At 31.4% G+C, this 22,891-nt stretch overlaps 1 protein-coding gene across 5 annotated transcripts in view; it reads right to left on the reverse strand.

Annotated features, from left to right (window-relative positions):
- Positions 1-22,891, reverse strand: part of LOC145283891 (transcriptional regulator ERG homolog) — a 170,014-nt gene that overhangs the window by 62,919 nt on the left and 84,204 nt on the right. For 3 of the 5 annotated variants that reach the window (XM_080133164.1, XM_080133069.1, XM_080133019.1), the window contains exons 3-4: positions 16,228-16,311; positions 13,050-13,103 (exon numbers count right to left, since the gene is read on the reverse strand). In XM_080133164.1, the coding sequence (XP_079989290.1) occupies positions 13,050-13,103; positions 16,228-16,311 (138 nt within the window). The remainder of the gene's footprint in view (positions 1-13,049; positions 13,104-16,227; positions 16,312-22,891) is intronic. The other 2 variants (XM_080133154.1, XM_080133112.1) reach the window with 1 other exon arrangement.

Here is a 22,891-nt window from a genome sequence, read left to right on the forward strand (position 1 = left end):
ACTTATTTCCAACAGTCGCCTGAGTATTGACTCGCAGGCAGTCAAATGAATCATTTGATCACAGACAGCTTTCTTTCAAGTGGCTGTAATGCAGCAAGGTATATCTTGTAAATTCATCGGTCGATGAAGACTGGTTCAGTATACATGACAAGATAAGGAGACATATTTTATGGATCGATTTTCAATATTTACTTCAACAGTGCGCCATAAGTGAGTAGAACTATATAGTAAGTGATGAAAATGTACTTAGCCATATACAAACTAAACAAAAGAAGAAATAATAAACGCCAGTGTAACCTTTATTTGAGAAACAATCTGTCATTGCTCAATAGAATCATCAACCCGTTTGCGAGTATAACGAAGAATGGTATTGAATAGCCAGCAAAAATGAGCAATATATGTATGTATAAAACACCCGGCAACACGAATTGTATGCAATTTAGAGTGACAATTCTCAACGGGAGTAGAAAACCGGAGCCGCAACTAGCTCAATTACAGTAGATTTCTTCTCATAACACACATGCACCTCCCATATATATGTTTGTGTGTGTGTGTGTGTGTGTGTGTGTGTGTGTGTGTGTGCGTATACATAATATATATATATATATACATATACATATATATATACACACACACAAACATATATATATATATATGTTTGTGTGTGTGTATATATATATGTATATGTATATATATATATTATGTATATATATACATATACATATATATATATACACACACACAAACATATATATATATATATATATATATATATATATATATATATATATATATATATATATAGTAATTTATAAAATATATATGGCGATTAAGCTACACTGAATATTCTGCGTTTCATCCACTATAGGATTCGTCAGGCTTACGCATAAGCCTGACGAATCCTATAGTGGATGAAACGCAGAATATTCAGTGTAGCTATATCGCCATATATATTTTATAAATTACTAACTAGCTCTACCTACGCATTGAGCACTTTTGAAGTAATTACTTAAAGTTTACGCATAAATCTATACTTTCGTATATTAAAAACCGACAGGAGACATGGCAGCCAACAAACAATATATATATAAACATATCTATATTGTTTGTTGGCTATCATGGCTCCTATGGATTGCTTTTATTTGATTTACGAAAAAAGAAAAGCTGAGAGGTGTGGTATTACATAGTTAGCTTCTGTGTTGTTCACGCTCCACATTCACAGAAAAATCTTATATAAAATTTACAAATAAAAATAAAATGTTCTAGTTAAAGACGTAGACATTTAAAATCTTTCACAATTTCATGACATAGTTCGTGCGCCCCGGCTCCTTCACAAACCTTTCTCTGCGGACGGCGACCGAACAAACCCATTTAAAAGCTTAGAAAATTAAACGCATTATTTAATAAGTAAAGTCAATGCCCGCTTGAAATATTTAGGGAGGCTGAGGTGTTCATTCAATCCATAATTCAATCCTTCATACAGTTAGATTATTCGAAATATGAAAAAAATAAAATCTGTGTTTCGCATTCATATGAAATTATCGTTGAAAGGCATACAGCCGCGTTCACACGCTGGTAACGAATGTATTTGAATAGAGAGCGGAAAGCTCAATTGTGTACACACCGTTTTGCGCACGTCATGAATAAAATATTAAAGAAAAAGGAATAAAATTTGATAAAATTAACATTTATTGACCAAACGAAAACGTAACAATGAATTTAATAAAATATTAAAAAATATGTTTTCAACAATACATAATGATAAAAGAAAGACGTTTTAAAAACGTATTTATCACTTTTTTTATGGAATCAAAGTGCGAAGGATGTGACCCACAATGGAAATGATGTTATTTCGAAATTCTGGATGCCAATGTAAATAAATAAATGTATTTTTTCTCCAGATATCAATTTAATATTTAGCACTATTGAATCGGATATATATATATATATATATATATATATATATATATATATATATATATATATATATACGTTTTATTTTTTATTACCGTATCTTTCTGTTAAGTTACATTATTGTTTCAGCTACTTGGCCGTTTTTTTTGGCCGTCTGTAGCTTCCTCAGACTTTTACAGAAAGATTCTGAGGATGCTACAGACGGCCAAAAAAAAACGGCCAAGTAGCTGAAACAATAATGTAACTTAACAGAAAGATACGGTAATAAAAAATAAAACGCATATCTGATCTACAGTAGTATTGAACACTTTCTTCAGTTTTTATTAATTACCATTTCCACTATATATATATATATATATATATATATATATATATATATATATATATATATATATATGTATATGTATTAAATTTCAATTGCAACCCCGGCGGATAGGAACTCTGACTTGTCTGGTTGCATTCACTGCAATTACTGACTTCCGTAGTTGTTGTCTCACCAGGTTTTGGCCAAGTAAACCCCTGGCCGGCCTTGGGTAGGATTGAAACCGCTATCTTCAGACAATTCTCACCTGGAACCGTAGAGATTCAACGTCTCTCTCAACTATGCCACCGACCCCGAAGGGCGATCAAGGTTGAAATGTTTGGTCTTATAAATTCATGTTTATTATCTGATCTTCCATGGTCGGCTTCGTACCGAATGGTATATATTATTTAATTGGAATTCATTGAGATGAGTATTATTTATTAATTTTTATTTATTGCTTCATATTGATTATTTATCCTCATCTTTTCTTAGTTGTTTTACGATGTTTCGGCCAACTATTCTTCGTTGGTTTCTTGTATTTATTTTTGTTTTATCGGTCTCCAAGGCGAGAATACATCAAGTCTACTGAAGTACTCAGCTTAGAGATGTGACTGGAACCAACATCACCATTTCTTTGTACAAGCAAATTTGTAGTCATACCGATGAGATCTTTTGAGATCTCCGAAAACTCATTTATTCTGAACCAGCCCGGGGCCCCGGCTTTTCCCGTGTGTTTGGAGGTGTGCTAAGTAAAAAAAAAAGTGGTAGTAGACAGAGAAGCTCGAACACGTGACGCGAAGGCTGAAAAATAAATGAAAGAAAATCTAACGTCTTACCGCTACTCCATGACGCGACCGAAAGTTCGGAACGTTAAAATTAAGTCAATCTGACCGATACGATGACTTGAAAAAATGGCTCGCAAAACAAATCGAGCCCTCTTTATAGAAAACTGCCCATTTGAGGATTAAGGAATTAATGTTTTGGGACAATTTTTCGATAGTTGTCGTCCAAGACAAAATGATATCGATCTCGTGAAAATCCGTCGCCTCGTTCGAAAGTTTTAGGCATACATACATACATGCAGCATACATACATACATACATACATACATACATACATATATACATTTAAACAGACAAATGAGATTTATATTATAGGTGTCTGATCAAGTTTTATTTATGTGTGAGGAAAATATCCCCATTCTGGGTTGTTCTGACACACCTCATATACAGCAGACCTTAGCAACTCGTGTATATTTTATAGCTTGCAATATTAAGTTTTAATCTATATTTTTTATTTTAAAATATTATGTATCTATTTTTCTTAATTAATTACGAAGTAGTATACAATAGACATGTAAAAAATAAACTACACAGAAATGTTTATCTCCTTCACGAATGAATTCATTGGGCAGGTAAGCCAAACAGACAGAGAGCCTAACTAATTCTTTTGAGGATAGCTACAAAAATATTTGTAGGTTGTCATACGTATATATATTTACATGTGTGTCAGTGTGAGTGTGTGTGCGTGTGTGCGTGTGTGCGTGTATATATGGTGCTCGCACGCGTTACTTTGTTTTCTTTTTATCCCTGAAGTCAGATGTCATTACTTCTATTTACGTTCGTTTTTTCGACTCATAAAACGATTAATATTCTTATGAATAAGCAAATGCGTTGAAAAAAAATGTCATCGTTTGAATCGTTCAATCAGTGTTCGCGACGGGCTATGCTGTTAGCCATATTTGTCCTCGCGGTAAGCTTTCATTTTGAATAAAGAGTCGCCATTTTGTTCTGCGAAACAAGAAATATGCTATCGTTATTTGTAACAGACCACATTCTAAATACACTCTACACTCTAGACACTATACACCCTCTAAATAGAACTTATACACCATAGGTATTATACATACACTATGTACATGTTATACACATGTTATTTACTGTGCAGACTTACACACTCTAAATAAATGTTATACACTATGTGCAATCTATAAACTATACACACTCTATATACACGGTATATAAATACTTGTGGTAATACCCGTCCCCGGGCGGAATTGTAACGTTGCATTTACATAGAGAAACTTTATCACAAAATGTGAAGAACGTGTCACAGAGAATACCACTTATTCTTGCTTTAGTAAAGAAGTACCTTCGCAGTTGATTAGGGAATGATCAATTTTGTTTCTTAGAGCCTATTTCTCACAGAGGAAACGTCTTTATTTTACTCGATTTATTTTCATGGTAGATGCTCCCATGATCTTTGCTCTATATCCCATATTTACAACAAACCTTTTCTTAGATGTGACTGGTGCAAATAATTTTTTTTTCCTCTATTCATGGATGTTCCGTTTGGTTTTGTCATGTACAGAGTTACTTTTCGAGATCTACCAATCTGGTGAACACAATAGCGCAAGGCTACTTCTCAGCTGGCGACAAGACGGTTGTTTTCTCAAGTCCAATATTAACAAATAATTTTTGAGCAATTCTCTTTAAATATCAAATTTTGCACAGCTCAGAAAACGCTAAAAATCTTGATTAAAGTCAAGATATTTTAATCTTGTTAACATTCGGTTTCTGTTCCGAATATGGAATGACATAGCAATCTAGATATCGTCCCTTTTGATTAATTATGTTCCTCTTAGATATCTTGAGAGCTCCTCGTATTTACCCATGATGTCATGTCCGGTTGACCATGTCAAATTATTCAGCAAAATAGCAATGGATGTGCAAAACGAACTAAAAATGTATTGATTTAGTGTTATTTTTATATATACACCATGTGTTTTGTTTATGTAGCTAACCAAGCCAAGTCAAGCTATTCCTGCCCTATGAGTAAGTCTTTCCAAATATTCTCTCAGACGGAGGTTCGGCTGACTTCTACTCCCGTGCTTTTTTGTTTTGTTTTGTAGAGAGATGACTCACAGTTTTTGTTGATGTGTCCAATTTATATGCACACACATTGTGTGTATTTAGGCAACATTTTGTTTACAACTTGTATATGTATATATATATATAAGTGTACATGTGTATTACTCTCTCTATAGATAAATAATATAAGTATGTGGGTTTGCGTATGCGTGTGTGCATATATAACATGATGAAGTATATGTGCTATTTGATTGGGTAATATACATTAATCTGAGTAAAAAAACAAGTCAGTTCTAATAAGATTGCTTTTTAAGAGCGAGAAACAACCAGCAGCTGCAGATGTAAATCTGGTCCATCAAAAACAACCATTTCAAAACGTCTCTTAATCGATTCGACACGCTTCGATTTCATAAGCTGAAGCGCTCGTAATTGCACTTCTCAAAACTTTATCAATGTTAATCTTATTTCCGTCAGTCAAGAAGCGCATACTTATTGTAATGCCAGTGCATATATTTTCCGTTATAAAAGCAATTATAGATGCTTACATATGTGAAGACAGACATTTAATTATTACCGTTTATGTGATGCTAGCAACTGTGAAATGGGGTGTGTTCATCTAATATGACAATAAGTAAGTTCGATCGGCTTTTGCTAATGACATCACCATATATCTTAGCGAGAATTCTTCCAAATTTCTTTTTCTTAGCAAGCTCAAAATGGTTCAATAAATGACGTCATTATGTACTCCCAGGACACTTCTATTCAAACATTTAAGTTCTGAAAGTGCCATTAGTAAGTATAATTTGCCAAACCCCCACATCGGATAACACAATCGAATAATTGCAACCTTAGAAGTTCTGTTCTAAAAAATTTGGCGACGCTCTTTGGAGTATACCCGTTGGTTGATGTAACATAATATAAATATATATATTCACAGAATTGTAGTCAATGATAGTCTCGCTCTGCTCTACGTTTGTTCCACGTTAACTCTCTACCGAACTCTAATTTTTTGGTTCCTTCTTCCAAAACATTAAAAGTATAATTTAACGTTTTTCACAACGGAAAAAAGCCCATTTTCTCCTTCAATATGATGCGATTCAGGTACAATTTTGTGAACAGAGCTTCCTCTTGAAGACTTCCCGCCTGTAGAATTCAATATAATATAATAATAAATACGAAATCTGTATTAATCAAAATATCATATTTAAGCGTATTTCCGACCGGGAAATGCCTGTGCGGCTTGCTAATATATATATATATATATATATATATATATATATATATATATATATATATATATATATATATATATATATATATATATATATATATATATTAAATAAGCCGAATAAGTATTGAATAAAATAATGTACTGATAAGGCTACACAGAATATATGCCATAATAAAGACGATTGACAATTGAATGCGTCTGAGGTTCGTATTCTTGTCATTTGACGATTCGCAATTAGCGGTTAATAGTTTTTACGAAGCGAGAAGAACCGTTTAAATAACGAGGAGGTGGGCGTAAGGAGACGTCGGAAACAAATGCAGTAATCTGCACTTGTTCAATCTCAATTTATGCTTTCTTGAAATGGAAACACTACTCAACCAGGAGTCGGAGGAGAGCCGGCACTTACGCCTCAGGCGTCTTATCGCCATTAGTAATCAATATCATAAGAGACAATTGGCAATGGTGTTGCGTTGTCTTTTTTACATATTTGCACAATGAAAATCGCCTTTCAATGTTATTTGCCATTTGCAACGCCATTGGATATATATTATCGTATTTATTTTACGATTTAGTACAGTCTGAATGCATGAGTTGAAGGAACTGACATGATGTTAATACAAAATAAAACCAAATATTGAGACTATTATGAAATAATAATAATAATAATAATAATAACAATAATAATAATAATAATAATACCCCCCTCCCCAATAGAAAAGTGATACCAAAGAGCCGGAAAGGGTCAAGGAGGATCCAAAGACCGAGGAGAGAGCGCTGGCCAGACCTCCGCTGGACAAGCGCGAAGAGAACTGGGATCGTGGGGAGGCTTAGTGCCACTCAAATTCCAGTACAAACCAATGGCCACTACCAGCGAGAAATCAATGGTATGAGGCTGTTGCGATGACGCAGATTTATTTGCAAATGCTATCGAAGGAGGTGGAGAGAGCTGGACGTCTGGGGAGACTTGTTGTCACACAGCTTCCAGAAAACACCACAGGTCTCCAAACCGATCGTTTGTTGACTTGTGTGAAAGCTCTATGTGAGCCAATAATAATAATAATAATAATAATAATAATAATAATAATAATAATAATAATAATAATAATAACGTTTAAAAAAGAATTGGAAAGATTGGAATCAGAGGGATGATTGATAAGATATACGGATAACAGTAATGAAAACGGCTAAAATATTATCGAATTATTCTTGAATGCGAAGACTATTACAAATGAGTTACAGACATAAGCTGGACATACAGAAAATTCTTCAGATGTAAAGCACAAAGAAGGGTTATTTGGAATCATAAAAACTGAAACTGTATAATTGGAAGTTAACCACCTGCGCCACTATTTTCCACCCATTTTTATTTATTATTATTTTTTATTTTTTTGTCACCAAAAACCGACGCCACACCAGATAAGCGAGCAGGGTCAAGGAGGATGAAACAACTGAGGAGAGAAAGCACTATGTAGACCTCTGCTGAATGTGTTCAAAGAAGACTGGACCCTTGAGGAGACTTTTTGCCACCCAAATTCCAATGAAGACCAATGGTCGCCGCCAACGAGAAATCAATCGTAAGCAGCTATTACGATAATGCAAATTCATCTGCAACGGTTTTCGAAAGAAGTTGAGAGTACAAGAAATCTGGGGAGACTTCTTGTTATTCAGACTCCAGAAAACGCCACAAGTTGTTCTCAAAGAGAAATCTTTGACGATGGCCTGTGTGACTACTCCTAGTGAGTAAATAATAATAATAATAATAATAATAATAATAATAATAATAATAATAATAATAATAATAATAATAATAATCATAAAGGAAATTCGAAGGATCTACAAAGGAAAGCGCTTACCAGACCTCCACTCGATGAATGAGAAAAGTACTGGGTTCTTAGGGGGCATATTGCGTCCTAAATTCCAATGAAGATTAATTATCATTGCAAGCAAGAAATTAATGGTATTCAGCTGGTTTGATAATGCAAAATTATTTGAAAAAATTATCGTAATATTTGGAGACTATTGGAAATTTTTGAATTTTTGTCACCCAGACTCAAGGCATAAAACTATGTGAGAAATAATAATAATAATAATAATAATAATAATAATAATAATAATAATAATAATAATAATGATAATAATAATAATAATAATAATAATAATAATAATTATTATTATTATTATTATTATTATCATTATTATTATTACTATTATTATTATTATTATTAGAAGAAGAAGAAGAAGAAGAAGAAGACGAAGAAGAAGAAGAAAAATGAGAAGGAAGAGAAGCTAAACAAGATGAAGAAGAAGTAGAAGGAGAAGAAAGTGAAGAAGAAAAAGAACAAGAAGAAAAAGAATTAGAATAAAATAAACAAGGAGAAAGAAGATGATGAAAAAGAAGAAGTAGAAGGTGAAGAGAAGGAGGAGAAGATAAACAAGAAGAAGATGAAAAAGAAGAAGACGATGAAGAAGACCAATTCTCGCAAAGTTTCAAATAATCTTCGCTTCTTTCAATTACTCTTGAAAATTACTTTCTCTGATCGCAACAGCATTTTACCATTAATTTAACACCTATAAAAACTGTTAACTTTCGCTAGAATTTAAATAGTAAGAAGCCTCGTTATCCAGGAGTCAAGTACTCCCTGGGACTTTGCAATAAGGGTATGAATAGTGCTGTCAATTTACGGCTGTTCAATCCTCCTTCTACAACCTGGAAGTGGAGTATCAACCGGTGTTATTTCCTCTATCATTCTTCTTCTTTTTCTTTTTCTTTTTTTCTTCTTCTTCTTCTCCTGCTTATTATTATTATTATTATTATTATTATTATTATTATTATTATTATTATTATTATTATAGGTGTTGTTATATTCTAAGAAAACCGAACATTGTGCATACAAGGGCGTGATCTCAAAACAAACGCACGTGTTATTAAGAGGTTTTATACGCTATTACTAAACGACAACCGACTTCGCCTCGCGCAAGTTCTTCCTTTTTCTACATGTCTACCACCGCCCACCGACTGACTTCATCTTTACCTATCGCGCGTGCGTCTACTTTATTCAAACAATGCCAGCATCTCAATCACTTCATCATAGAATACTGATGCTGATAACCTGCAAAATGCCAGCATCCACTAGCATAAATATAGCCAGCAGCACACTAGTGCCCGCTTATATATATATATATATATATATATATATATATATATATATATATATATATATATATATATATATATATATATATATTGCTTGTTTTTAAATATAATTATCAACTGGCATATGTTTCGTCGTCTACGATCCATCAGGGTGGCTGAATCTAGCTTTGTTTTCGAAAGATTTTGTTTGTATTCCTACACGTCTACAAACAAAAAAAATACAGAAAAGATATATATATATATATATATATATATATATATATATATATATATATATATATAGCATAATAATATGGATAAAATCTGCAATATATATATATATATATATATATATATACATATATATATATAGGGGTATATATATATACATATATACATACATATATATATATATGCACATATATATTATCAAGCTACCACCTTTTCTCATGTGCGCAATACCAAATAATACCGAATTGTGAGAAGCTTGAATTAATAATATAACTAAGCTTAATAGACGCATGTCTATAAACTATAACACCGATGAAAACCTTACACACACACACACATACACACACATATGTATACATAGAAATTCAGACATATGTATAATGATTAATCCTGATATATAAGAAAAGAATTTGATAAGCATAATTGCGAGTTTACAAACACACACAAACACACACACACACACATATATATATATATATATATGTATATATATATATATATATATATATATATATTTATTTATATATATAGCGGCTCATATCAACATCCATACCGTTGGATCAAATCCATTACAAGTGAAAGTATATTTAATCTTATATCCCAGACTCTGAAAAGAATCCGGCTTACAGGAACAAGTTTAGGCCCTTTTTGTTTTAATTTTAATTAGACAGTACCGATATTGTTTTGAGTGCCTTACACACTCATAGACACACACACACACGCGCTCACACACACACAAACACACACACATACACACACACAAACACACACACACACACACACACATATATGATTTTACAGATCTAAAGAATCCATTTATATATACACGCTTGAACTATTAATTTAGCCATCTTGATATTTTCATATTACAAATAACTGCACTAAATATGTATACATATATATATATATATATATACGAATTTAGTGCAGTGCTTTACAAAGAACTGCACTAAATTCGTATGTATATATATATATATATATATATATATATATATATATATATATATATATGCATACGAATTTAGAGCAGATATTTGTAATATGAAAATATCAAGATGGCAAAATAATAGTTCAAGCGTGTATATATAAATGGATTCTTTAGATCTCTAAAATCATACATCAGTACCTTCAGTTTCTTCGTCTCATTGACACAGTAATGTTTCCGTGTATTCGAATATACGACTGGATGATAAAAAATAGTATAGGTTCCAGTAAACACACACACACACACACACACACACACACACACACACACACACACACACACATATATATATATATATATATATATTTATTTCTATTCAACTCTATCTTTCTTATCTTTATATACAATTATAAATATTTATCATATATAAAAATTTCAAACTCATTTACGAAGAATTTATTGAATCACAAATGCGAAATATTAAACTATCTCTGTGTGAGTTTATTGGGTTCTATTTTGACAGTATATCCGATGTTTGCGTGTTATATTTTCGATATGTATAAATATAGCTAAACAGCGAGTAAGCGATTCAAAAGAAAGAAAACGGAGTGAGAGAAACTAGCAAGCAAGAAGTTATTTATAATAGTATTATTAGAATAATCTCCAGCCGAGACGTTCATGCGAATTCGTACAACAAAACAACAACAACAACAACAGTAACAACAACAACAACAGCAAAAGCAACAAAAGAAAAGAAGCTGATCGAAGCGCCGTACTAGACACATCTCCTCCTCGCCATCTCATCGACTCTTCTTCCATTGTTACGAGTAACAAACACAAACAATCAAGCGTGAGGTCGTTTATTGATTCGAGCAAAATTCCTTGCCGTCTTTCTTCTCGATCCAGTTCGAGGTCTGCTTATTACCCGTTTTTACCGTAAGTCGAAAAAGAGCGGCAAATAAAAGCAGGATGTTCCAGGCGCGACATGCCTTTGCGATCTGATAGTTTCACTAAAGAGAAATATGTTTCAAAACCTCCTCTACCTTCACACAAATCCCAGATTTCGTTAACTAATCACCAACAAGTTGAAAGACTTATTTAATTTTTACTTCCTTAATGTTTAATGTTTATCGATAGACTCTCTTGCTCATGTTTTCTCTTGCCATTTTTATAGAAATCGCTCAAGACAGGAATTAAAGCCATTTGCTGTAAGAAGCTATATGCGGCGTCCCAAAAGTAAGCAGAATAGATTTAACCAAAAAACGGGCCCCGTGTACACTTTATTGATTAGAGTCGGAGCCCGTGTTTGGGGGTCACATGAACCCCAAGAGATATTTGATAAGAAAGAAACGCTAAAAGATTTAAGACTTGATTTTTGTCAAGAGCAGAACCATTCTTGATAGTCGGAGGAAGAGAAAAGAACACATCTACGGTTGCAAGATACGAGCTGAGTTTTTACAGGATTAAACGAAACAAACCATTTCAAAGCCCAATCCAAAGCTGAACCCATGTCAACTTGATTAATAGTATAACTCAACTGATCCGAAAGAAATGTGCGAGAAAAAACACCAGTATATAGATAGTATCATCAGTAAAAATATTAATTTTCTTTAATAATATTCCCTGGGAGATCATTGATATAGTTTCACAGCGTATTGGCTGTGATTGATCTTCTTCAGATGCGGCTCTATTTAGTGAATATAACTTTCATCTTCGCCTTCTCATATTTAGAACATTTTTTCATATTTAATTATGCAATAATTCTTCGTAAAGTTATAAGTTTTTTGACAAAATAAATGCATAACCATGAATTAGTATCAAGCTGTATTAGTTCAACCATGAACAAACATCTATCACTACTTCGCTAGTGAAAACCCAAGTTCTACTTTAACATTTTCTTTTGCCCAGCTAACAATCTTCTCGAATATTCATTTTACTCCCAACTCTCAATATATTTTGTTACTTTTTGCCTTACTGGAGTACCTTTCAAGTAACCTAAAACTTTTCAGCGCATTTAGGTGAACATTATAGATCACGGCCAGATCAGCATCCGAGACAAAAACCTGTATAGTTGTTACAAATTGTTTTATATCATTGGCTGTATTAAATATTATTAAACGAAGAATCATTTGGAGTAAATTTCAATTTCGTATTATGCATATAACTTGATCAGAACGATTCTTGAAATGTATTAATAAGTGATATCACACGATATCAAATACAATTCGGTCGCCATATTTTTTAACGACACTTATCTACATAATGTTGACACATTTCTAGCTTTTCTTTTTCATGTTACATGCGTATTACTGAATGTATATTAACTCTAAATGAACCTGCATTCAATAATATGTAACTAAAACAATATCATAAAACCATTTCGCTTTCTTCTTCTGGAATTTGCTCCGATTTAATTTTTGTAAATATCAGATAATACTTACGTTGTCCTTGTGGACTTGGCTGTCGTGTCCAGGGCGTGTTTCCATAAGAAGGATCTGCAAAAATATTGAAACGAAAACATTATTTATAAATATTTGCAATATTATAAAACATAACCCCACATACACAAAAATAGGTATTAGTGAAAAAAAAAGTTTGTGTATTTCGCCGTATAAAGACAGATATAATTATTGGGGAGCAGAATATTAGAGCAAGACTCAATTCTGAAGAGCACACTGAATGTGCAGTGTTCAATTCTCATTGGTTAAAACGTTATATTAAAATAAATAATGCGACATATTTTAACATAAATACCAAGCGTTGCATGATTGGTTCTGTGAATTATATCACTCGAAATAATTTAGCATATCCATGTTGGGATTAGAGTTAAGGTAAAATCATTACATGAGGAAATTATTAACATGATAACTCTACAACGTGAGGTGTTAGTGGGTTTTTTTTTACATAGGCATAATCACTTATCAAGGCTGTGAGACTACTCGAGGATAATTAGATGATAAATCGATTGATGATCTGCTTGTGCAAAAGTAATAATTATTTATTCACTTCTGATTGTCTTTCCATCCAATTTTTGCTTATTATGATTTTTATTTTAGTGGTCACTTATGTTAGAATATCCAAGACTGTTCGTCACAACTGAATGTGTTAAGAGTTCTTTGTGGGTTTGCCACGAGTTTTAACTGATACAGAGTTGTTCTTAGCAGTACCCCTGTCGGATGACGGTAGTGAAGTGCATAGCGACCTAGACTGACGAACTGGGTTTTCCAGATCGAATGCGATCGACTCCATAGTACAGGTTGACTTTATGGAGTCTGATAACTTCCACGTGATCTCCCTATCCAGTACATCATTCTAGAAAGAATTTTGAAAATCATTATTTAACGAATTTACCCATCAAAACAACTGCCTCGGAAGTAAACGGTGTTATTTAATTCGATAATCCCGCCGAAAATGTAGGTCAAAACATTGAAATTAATTTAATAAATGGGAAAAATTTTATGTATGTTTACATAAATAGAACATAGATAAATTTTAATTAGATATAATTTTAGAAAATATACATTTTTCATATACAATAAATTAAATAAAATAAACTTAATTAAAAGTAAATGTGAATTCGTACAATTATAATTCGACTACATAATACATAGACCAAGTAGATGATATTGTCGAAAACAACATAAGCGTAATATATCGAAGTTTTAAATTTAAGTAATACAGTTTCTTCCGAAATGCTTCGAAACCGGAAGTTTTATAAATACAGATAAATAACGCTAAATCACCAAAACGTATATTAGCAACAGAATTGAGTCGGTTTAATGGGCATGCCGGTTCATGCGAAGATCGTGATATAAAAATAAGAATTTATGGACAAATGAAACGTTTGATTTCCCAATTTGATCGAAATAAGAAAACAATCACTTGCATTAAGTTTACCATTACTAATTTTTGCAACACAAAACTACATGTATATTGTGAATAGTTAAAAATCGATACGAATCAATAGATTCTCTCATTATATCTGCATATTCTGTCTGAGTTCGTCCTGGTCATTGAGGTGCATTGTCTGTTTTCGGAATAAGCGATATTTTACGTTCACCGTTCTTTGGCTTTGTGAAGACGATGATTCAAATGTATTTGGAGGCGTTTCTTTCTGGTGATAATTTTCTATCATAAACATTCGCTTGACGATTCGTTTCTCCTATTCCTAGTTTTATCTTGAACGTTTTACAACGAATAATAAAAGATAATCATGCTTTTATAAATGTTTCCGACCTAAAAATCTACGAAGCCAAATAAATAATGATCTGGAAGCAAAATAATATATTAATAAACACACACACACACACACACACACACACACACACACACACACGCACACACACACGCACACACACACACCCACACACACACACACATATATATATGTATATATATATATATATATATATATATATTTGTGTGTGTACGTCGATGCAGAGATACGTAGAGAGAGAGAGAGAGAGAGAGAGAGAGACAAAAAGACCAATGGAGTATAGCCACTATTTTTTTTAATTATTGACAGGAATTTTTGTATGTTTCTGATATGTTTTTGCTGTAATCAAGCATTCTATATATATATATATATATATATATATATATATATATATATATATATATATATATATATATATATATCATAAGCTGGAAAGCTATAGCAAGCATCTATATGAGTACTTTAACCATAGTTCCTGATTTCAAAAGGCGAAATATTAAAAGATACACCTGCCTTACTTTAATGCTAGGTTTATTTATGGTGTCTTTTACATTTAATAAAAACCCTTTCCAATATTTGCTGATGAGGAAACCTTGTTTAATAAAAAAAACTATATGTAATAATTATTGTCTGTAACTTGATGTCTACCACAGTAGAAACACTGTTTTCCGAAACGATCGTACAAATAATTGATTTTGTTGTTGTTCCTTCTTATGAAACGGATTTTTAATTTAATTATAATTTGATTTTTAAATTATCAATCACATTACTAAATATTAAATTAGCTCTAGGATATTTACCTATTGAGCTTATTATATATCTAAATTACAACGAGCACTTTTTCTTTTCCTGTATTTTAATTAAACTAGTAATTTTACTATTACATTAAAATACACTTTGCTCTTTAGACTATTGTTCTAATCTCCTTTAAATTATGTAGATATATATGTATATATATATATGTATGTGTGTGTGTGTGAGTTTTAGGTGTATGTGTAGGTGTGAAGCTAGGTGTGTATAGCATTGGATTTTGTAAGTAGGAAGCTTCATATGAAGATGCATGTATATCTATGAAAGAGTAATAATTAATTTGCATACACGTATAGACATCACATCAACACATTATTACAAACAATTACATACGGAAGAGTGCGCATCAGTTTATTACACAGACAACACAGAAACAACAAATAATTTACGTATTATTATTATTATTATTATTATTATTATTATTATTATTATTATTATTATTATTATTATTAAGGTACAGCTTTGCTCTAGATACCCGCAAGCTTAATAGTGCGGATGAAGTCATATTTACCGATGAAGTGTACGTACAATACTGCGCGCGTATTTATATTTTTTGTGTGCCTTCCACAAATACAAAAAAAAAAGTAGCGTACCATTTACTATCGACGGTGCCGGTCTCGTAAACGATTTTAAACTGTCTGCCGTCGTCGAAGAGATCTTCATCGAAGGTGCGATCGCTGATGAAACGAAACAAAAACAAAAAATTGATGCCAATGATTGATGAGAAATCAATAAAAATGCATGCGTTTATCGATGTATCTCTCTTAGCTTTCTGGAGAAATCATCTGTCAGTATTGTTATCAAACGAAATGTCGATTGCTTAGCAAACGTTAACTAGAGATACAATGAAATGAAATAAAAAAAACAAATATTTGAAAAAAACAAATAAATGAATGAATGGAGAAAAATATTGTTGGATAAGTTTATAGTTCTGTTTGAATTTTTTTTCAAACAGCATCTGCCCATTGTTTTCATATACATCCCCAAACATGCTAAATCGGTACTGATAAGTAACGTACTCCCGTAGATTTGAGGACATACCTACATCAACACACACTAAGTAGGAAATTGAGCAAGAAAATGTTACAAATGATGATGATATATATATATATATATATATATAAAGCTGAACGTCTGTGTGCGTGTCTGGTCACGAATAGGCTCCTATATGCTTGACTATTATAGAAAACTGATCACATATAATGATAGAAGATGTATCGAGACATAGGAATGGGTATGTTTGATCTGGCATAATGATGATTCATTAAAATTGTGGGATCTGTGTACGCGGCTAGTCCGGAAAGTATTGAAATTAAAAAAATTAAAAATTAAAAAAAAAAAAACTTTACAAGTGTTTTTGATATAGATGTACATATTAATACGTTGATACGTATGTTTTAACTTAAAAAGGGATGGTATGATAAAATTGTTGGGTCTGCGTTCGCGCTTGACCTCCATAGAATGGAAATAGGCACAAACTTTAATAAAGACTTTTCATATCTATCTGCGTAAGTATACTTTGATAATTATGTTTCAGTTTGAAGAAATATGGTATAATAAAATTATGGGGGTGTTCGTTCGCGCCTGGCCTCTATAGAATTGAAATATGTCACAAAGTTTAACAAGGTGTTTTTTAATATAGATCCACAGAATATTGTGATAAGTGTTTCAGTGTGAACAAGTATAGTATAATAAATTATGGGGTTTATCTATTTTATTTTTACTTTCATCATATTTTGCTTTGGTTTTGATACCTCCGAATTCGAATCCATCTCTTTACAACCCTTCCTTTTCATAAGCTATCATACTTTCATAAATCAGAGTCCATTTTCTGTAGGCTGTTTCTGAAACCAGTCAACGACGGGTACTTTTGCTAATATATATATATATATATATATATATATATATATATATATATATATATATATATATATATATATACATTCGTGTTACTACAGCCAAGAAAACAGGTGAAAAGGAGGTAATTTTAAAGTTTTATATTTCGAGAACAGAAAATTTCAGGGTAGAAGTCTTTCCGGTATTGGGGGAACTTATAGAGTGGTGGTGTGGGAGTTTGCTGCTTATCGAGGTATTTTAGGGCGTGAGGCACTAGTTTTACAATTTAATCAGAGCACATCTTATTAAAGAACTCGTAAAACCAACACAGAGACGTAACCTTCAATGGCGACTTATTTAGTGCAGACCATTATTGCTCTGATAATGGTGTTGTTGGTGTCTATTTAATAAAGTTTTTTAATAGTAAAATAATAGTATTACTTTTGCTATTTTGTATGCGTTTAACTATCAAGATTTGTCGTTCTTTTTTATGAAGAAGAGAATTTGTTTTAAGAAAGTGAAAATGAAAAGTGGGAAGTCAGAAAGTTATAAAAAGAAAAAGAATAAAGAAAAGAAGACAAATATATACGAAAGAGAAAGACGAATAAAATTAAAATAAAACAGGCGGTGGATGCCAAGGAGAAAAGAGAAAGTTGAAGAAGTAGCATCGAAGATAAGGACAAATAAAGAGTAAAAGAAGAAAGGGAAGAAGTTGAAAATTAAGGAAGAGAATAAAAAAAAGATCAAAAGAAAGCGAAGGAAAAAAGATGATGAACAAAAAGAGAAAAAGAAAGAAAAGAAAAACCAGAAGAAAAATGAGGAACAAATACGAAAAAGATTTTGGAGAAAGCCAATAAATAAGAAAAAAAGGTTGCAATCAAGGCAAAGAGGAAAACAAGACGAATAAAATGAAAAGCATGGCATGAGAAAAAAGGAGAAGACATTATTAAAGAAAATTTAACAAAAACATATTGATATCCTCTCTAGGAGATCAGACACAAGGTCAGGTTAGGGTTTGATATGAGTGCGTGTGTGAAAGTAACTGGCACCCTCAGGTGTTCAGTCTGTGTCGTTAGCCATTTAGCCACCGTCACAAAGATAGCGATGAACCCGAATCTACTCGAAGCAATAGAGACTATCAGCCGCCCTCTATCATCTTTAATGATAAACCTATGGAGGCCATTGTAGTTTGCAGCCACTTAGTGTGCCTAAATTCTTTATAGTAACAAAATAAAACCATTTGAACAGAGAAAATGAGGGGGGGAGTGATAGAGAAAAATATCGAGGGCCAGAGAGAGAAGGGGAGAAAGGGGGGAGTCAAATACTTGCGGAATGAATGAGTAATGCAGACGCTGAAAAAAAAGATGTAATAAAAAGAAACAAGTTTTTTTGGCGAGATAATTTCAATGCACAATGTTAAAGTCATGTCATGATTAGTCTAATAATTATAATATTTTGACCTGATTTCCTTCAAGGAACAAAAAATAAAAATTAAAATTTAAAAAAAAAACGACAAAGAAAAAATAAATATGAGAAACAAAAACAAAAACAACAAAAAAAATTCAACAGCAAAAAAAAAAAAAAAATACATAAAGGAAAAACTGAACTCAAGATTAACGGGTATAATATCCGTCGGCAAGAATTCTAACTACTTAAGAATATCGGGTCTGAGTAGAAGTGTTTTTCAGACTTCCAAACAAAAGAGCACTTCAACGTTTTTACATTAAGCAGGCAACATAAAGAAAACGCAGCAATAAAGCGATTGATATAAATATCAGTGATTTCATAGAAACTAATATGGAGGGTAATTTACGAAAGTTGTTAAGTAAAGTAATTCTATCGATTTATTTAATCTTTAAAATACATTTAAATATAAGACATACCTGAAACCCGTTGAGTCACAACGACTAGGAATGTTTATCCCATTTCGATTTCATTCGAATTTTTTAAAATGTAACGCAAAAACATTCATCTTTAATAACTAAAAAAAAATCCTTATGAATAATATAGAATTAAAAAGAGACTTATTCTGTTATTTAATATGCATCTATGCTTACGGTGAGTGCGAATATACTATGTAACACTGATTGCCAGATGTCACTAAAGCTTAAGGGTCTACTTTGATATGTGAAGCTATTCGAAACAGTTAAAGATTCTAGATGTGTTCGGTGATAGTACTTATGTTGAGACAGCAACAATCGCAATAATTTAACATGATTTCCGGAAAATATTGTCAATATACAGCGACACACCATCTTCTATACTAAATACCAACTCGTGAAAATGGATCCTGATGAATATAGAAGTACTAGAGTTATAAATAAAAATGACAGATACATCAGCCAGTTTTCGTCGAAAACAATGAAATACATAACTAAAATCAGAAAAATAGGAGATATATAGATTTTAGTTTACTGGTATTTTAAAATCAATATATATATATATATATATATATATATATATATATATACAAATATATATATATATATTACAATATATATATACATACATATATATATATTTGCATATATATCATATAGATATCACATATATATACATGTATATATATGCATATATATATACAATATATATAATTATATATCATATAGATATCATATATATATATATATATATATATATATATATATATATATATCGCAAACCCCTGGCATTTATGAAGGGAAGACTAAAACTTGCTGCTATAGTTTCAACTGATCTGAAATGACAGCAAGGGAAGACTTGATTCCAAATATTTTCCATATGTTATTTATATCTCCCCATTGGAAATAAGGCACGATTATGAAGATTACGAGTATCAAATAAATCTTATACACTGTAAAATTTACTTTATGCATGAAAACCAAGAAGAGAGATATTTATTTATTTATTTATTTAGATATAGCAGCAAGTTTTAGTTCTTCCTCCACTATAGATTTTGCAGAAATATCAGATATTGTGTAATTAATATGCAAAACTAGGAAACAAATGACTATGATTGAAATATTTTATGATTTTAAAAAAGTGCCAAAAAAAGTTCTGGATGATGGATGATCCTCTTAATGTGCGACATTTTTCAATCTCTATAGTCCATACACAATCCAGGTCATCACATTTCTAACGAGCTTTCATTTGTTACATTATGATCAATAAAGATTTAGAACTTATAAAATGGCCAAAAATGGTGATCTGTATATCTATCTATCTATCCATCTCTCCCTTTATTTCTCTCTCTCTATATATAAATATGCATAAATATGTATAAATATGTATATATATATATATACAATATATATAAATATATATTGTATATATATATAAATATACATATAAATATATATATAAATATATAGATATATAAATATATATATATATATAAATATACATATATATAATATATATAAATATAAATATATATATGAATATATATATATAAATATCTATATATATATATGTATATATATAATACCTTTATATATATATATATATAATACCTTTATATATATATATATATATATATATATATATATATATATATATATATATATATATATGATTATATCTATACTGGTAGCCAAATTAATATTAAAATGCTCATAAATTGTATTTCAAGGGGCCAAACTAAATTAACATTAACATTTCTTTTAAAAATTATACTATTCATCGTTAGTTTTAAGATAACTGATAAAAAACAACCTATATTTTCATACCAATAAATGTTTGAATAACAATAAAATACTACTAAATTTCCCTACATTTGTATATGCAGTGTCCTGTATATATATATATATATATATATATATATATATATATATATATATGTATATATATGTATATATATGTATATATATATGTATATGTATATATATATATACATATATATATATATATATATATATATATATATATATATATAATCTACTGTTGAAGCTACGTGTTGCTTTCTCGCTGTTTACTTGTCTCCTCTCGATGATGTCCAACTCACAAAATAACTGCACTCTGGATTGGGACGATAATAAAACAATGCCTCAGTTAGAAAGGAGATATATTTCATTGATTGAAGACGAAATGTGCTCGTGGCGAAAAGGCCAAACAGTTACTTTGTCTCATCGCCTATTGCGCTCAGATTTCCGAATGTATCTATATAACCTCGAGTTACAATCAGAGTAGAACACGCGATACCGTGTGATCTGACAGAACTTAAAAAGAGCCAGCAATGTTGCACGAAGAAATATTGAAGAAGCTGCGTCACGGCCGAACAGGAGCAAACAAGGTCATCTTGCAGATAAAATTGCTAGTTCGCCTAGAGTAATCGTCTCTCCCAACGGAATATATATCATTGAGAACATTAAATGATGACTGCTTTGACAAAGTGCAAGCGTTTGTGCCTCCTCTACGTGACTACCCCCGACAAACACGAAAAGCAGTTAAGTCCCACTCCTTTACAGTAGAGATCCCTAGGTGTAAGAAAACCTTTTACTCCAATAGTTTCTTCCCCAGAACTGCAAGTCTTTTGAACTCTCTTCCGGGATTCTGCTTTTCTAACTGTACTGATATGCAGAAGTTCAAGTGTAATGTGACCAAACATCTTGCTACTTATCTCCCTTCATAATGCCCCCGCAAATTATGTCCCCTATTGTAAGCCCCTACTTCAAAATGGCACTGTGCATTGTTTGGGGTGAAAATTGAATTTTAAATAAATAAATAAAATGAAAACATTCACAGAATATCCCATTTATATTTCGGTCTCTATATACATTCCTGTTTTATAATCAAAACCAATGTGTATTTCTTTGTACATAAGTATTCATATATTAATAATATCGTACCTTTAACGCAAGTACGTACGTGTTACAGATTCCAGATGGTGAAATCCTATTTATTAAAAAGAAGGATACTGTAATTTAAAGTTCGTAGTATGTTACAACCTTATATCCTGCTTTTTAATAAATAGGATCTCCCGATCACTGAAGACGGAATTAAACACACACACACACACACACACACACACACACACACACACACATATATATATATATATATATATATATATATATATATATATATATATATATATATATATAGATGATGTCGCTTTTGGGTCGTGCGTGAAACTAAAATAGACCTTGTTTTTCTGGCTAGGATTAAAGGGTAGCATCTCTTCTGTCTAAAGATGATATGATAATATCCTAAGGCTTCTGTGCATTGGGCGTCCATACAATGGAAATGTGTCACGGCCTCCTATAAGGATATTAGAGATAAACCGTAACAACCAGATATAGTCTGACACTACATTAACCAGATTACATATGTGTACAGTTTTAATAAACGAGCTACAATAATATTGCGGGATCTGCATTCAGAATGCCCACATCAATATATTACATATGAAATATGCCGCTGTGGTATTTCCACGGGTCCTGC

The sequence above is a fragment of the Euprymna scolopes genome, chromosome 1 (assembly GCF_053919585.1).
Source record: "Euprymna scolopes isolate OS-2025 chromosome 1, ASM5391958v1, whole genome shotgun sequence".
Classification (NCBI taxonomy): Eukaryota; Metazoa; Mollusca; class Cephalopoda; order Sepiida; family Sepiolidae; genus Euprymna; species Euprymna scolopes.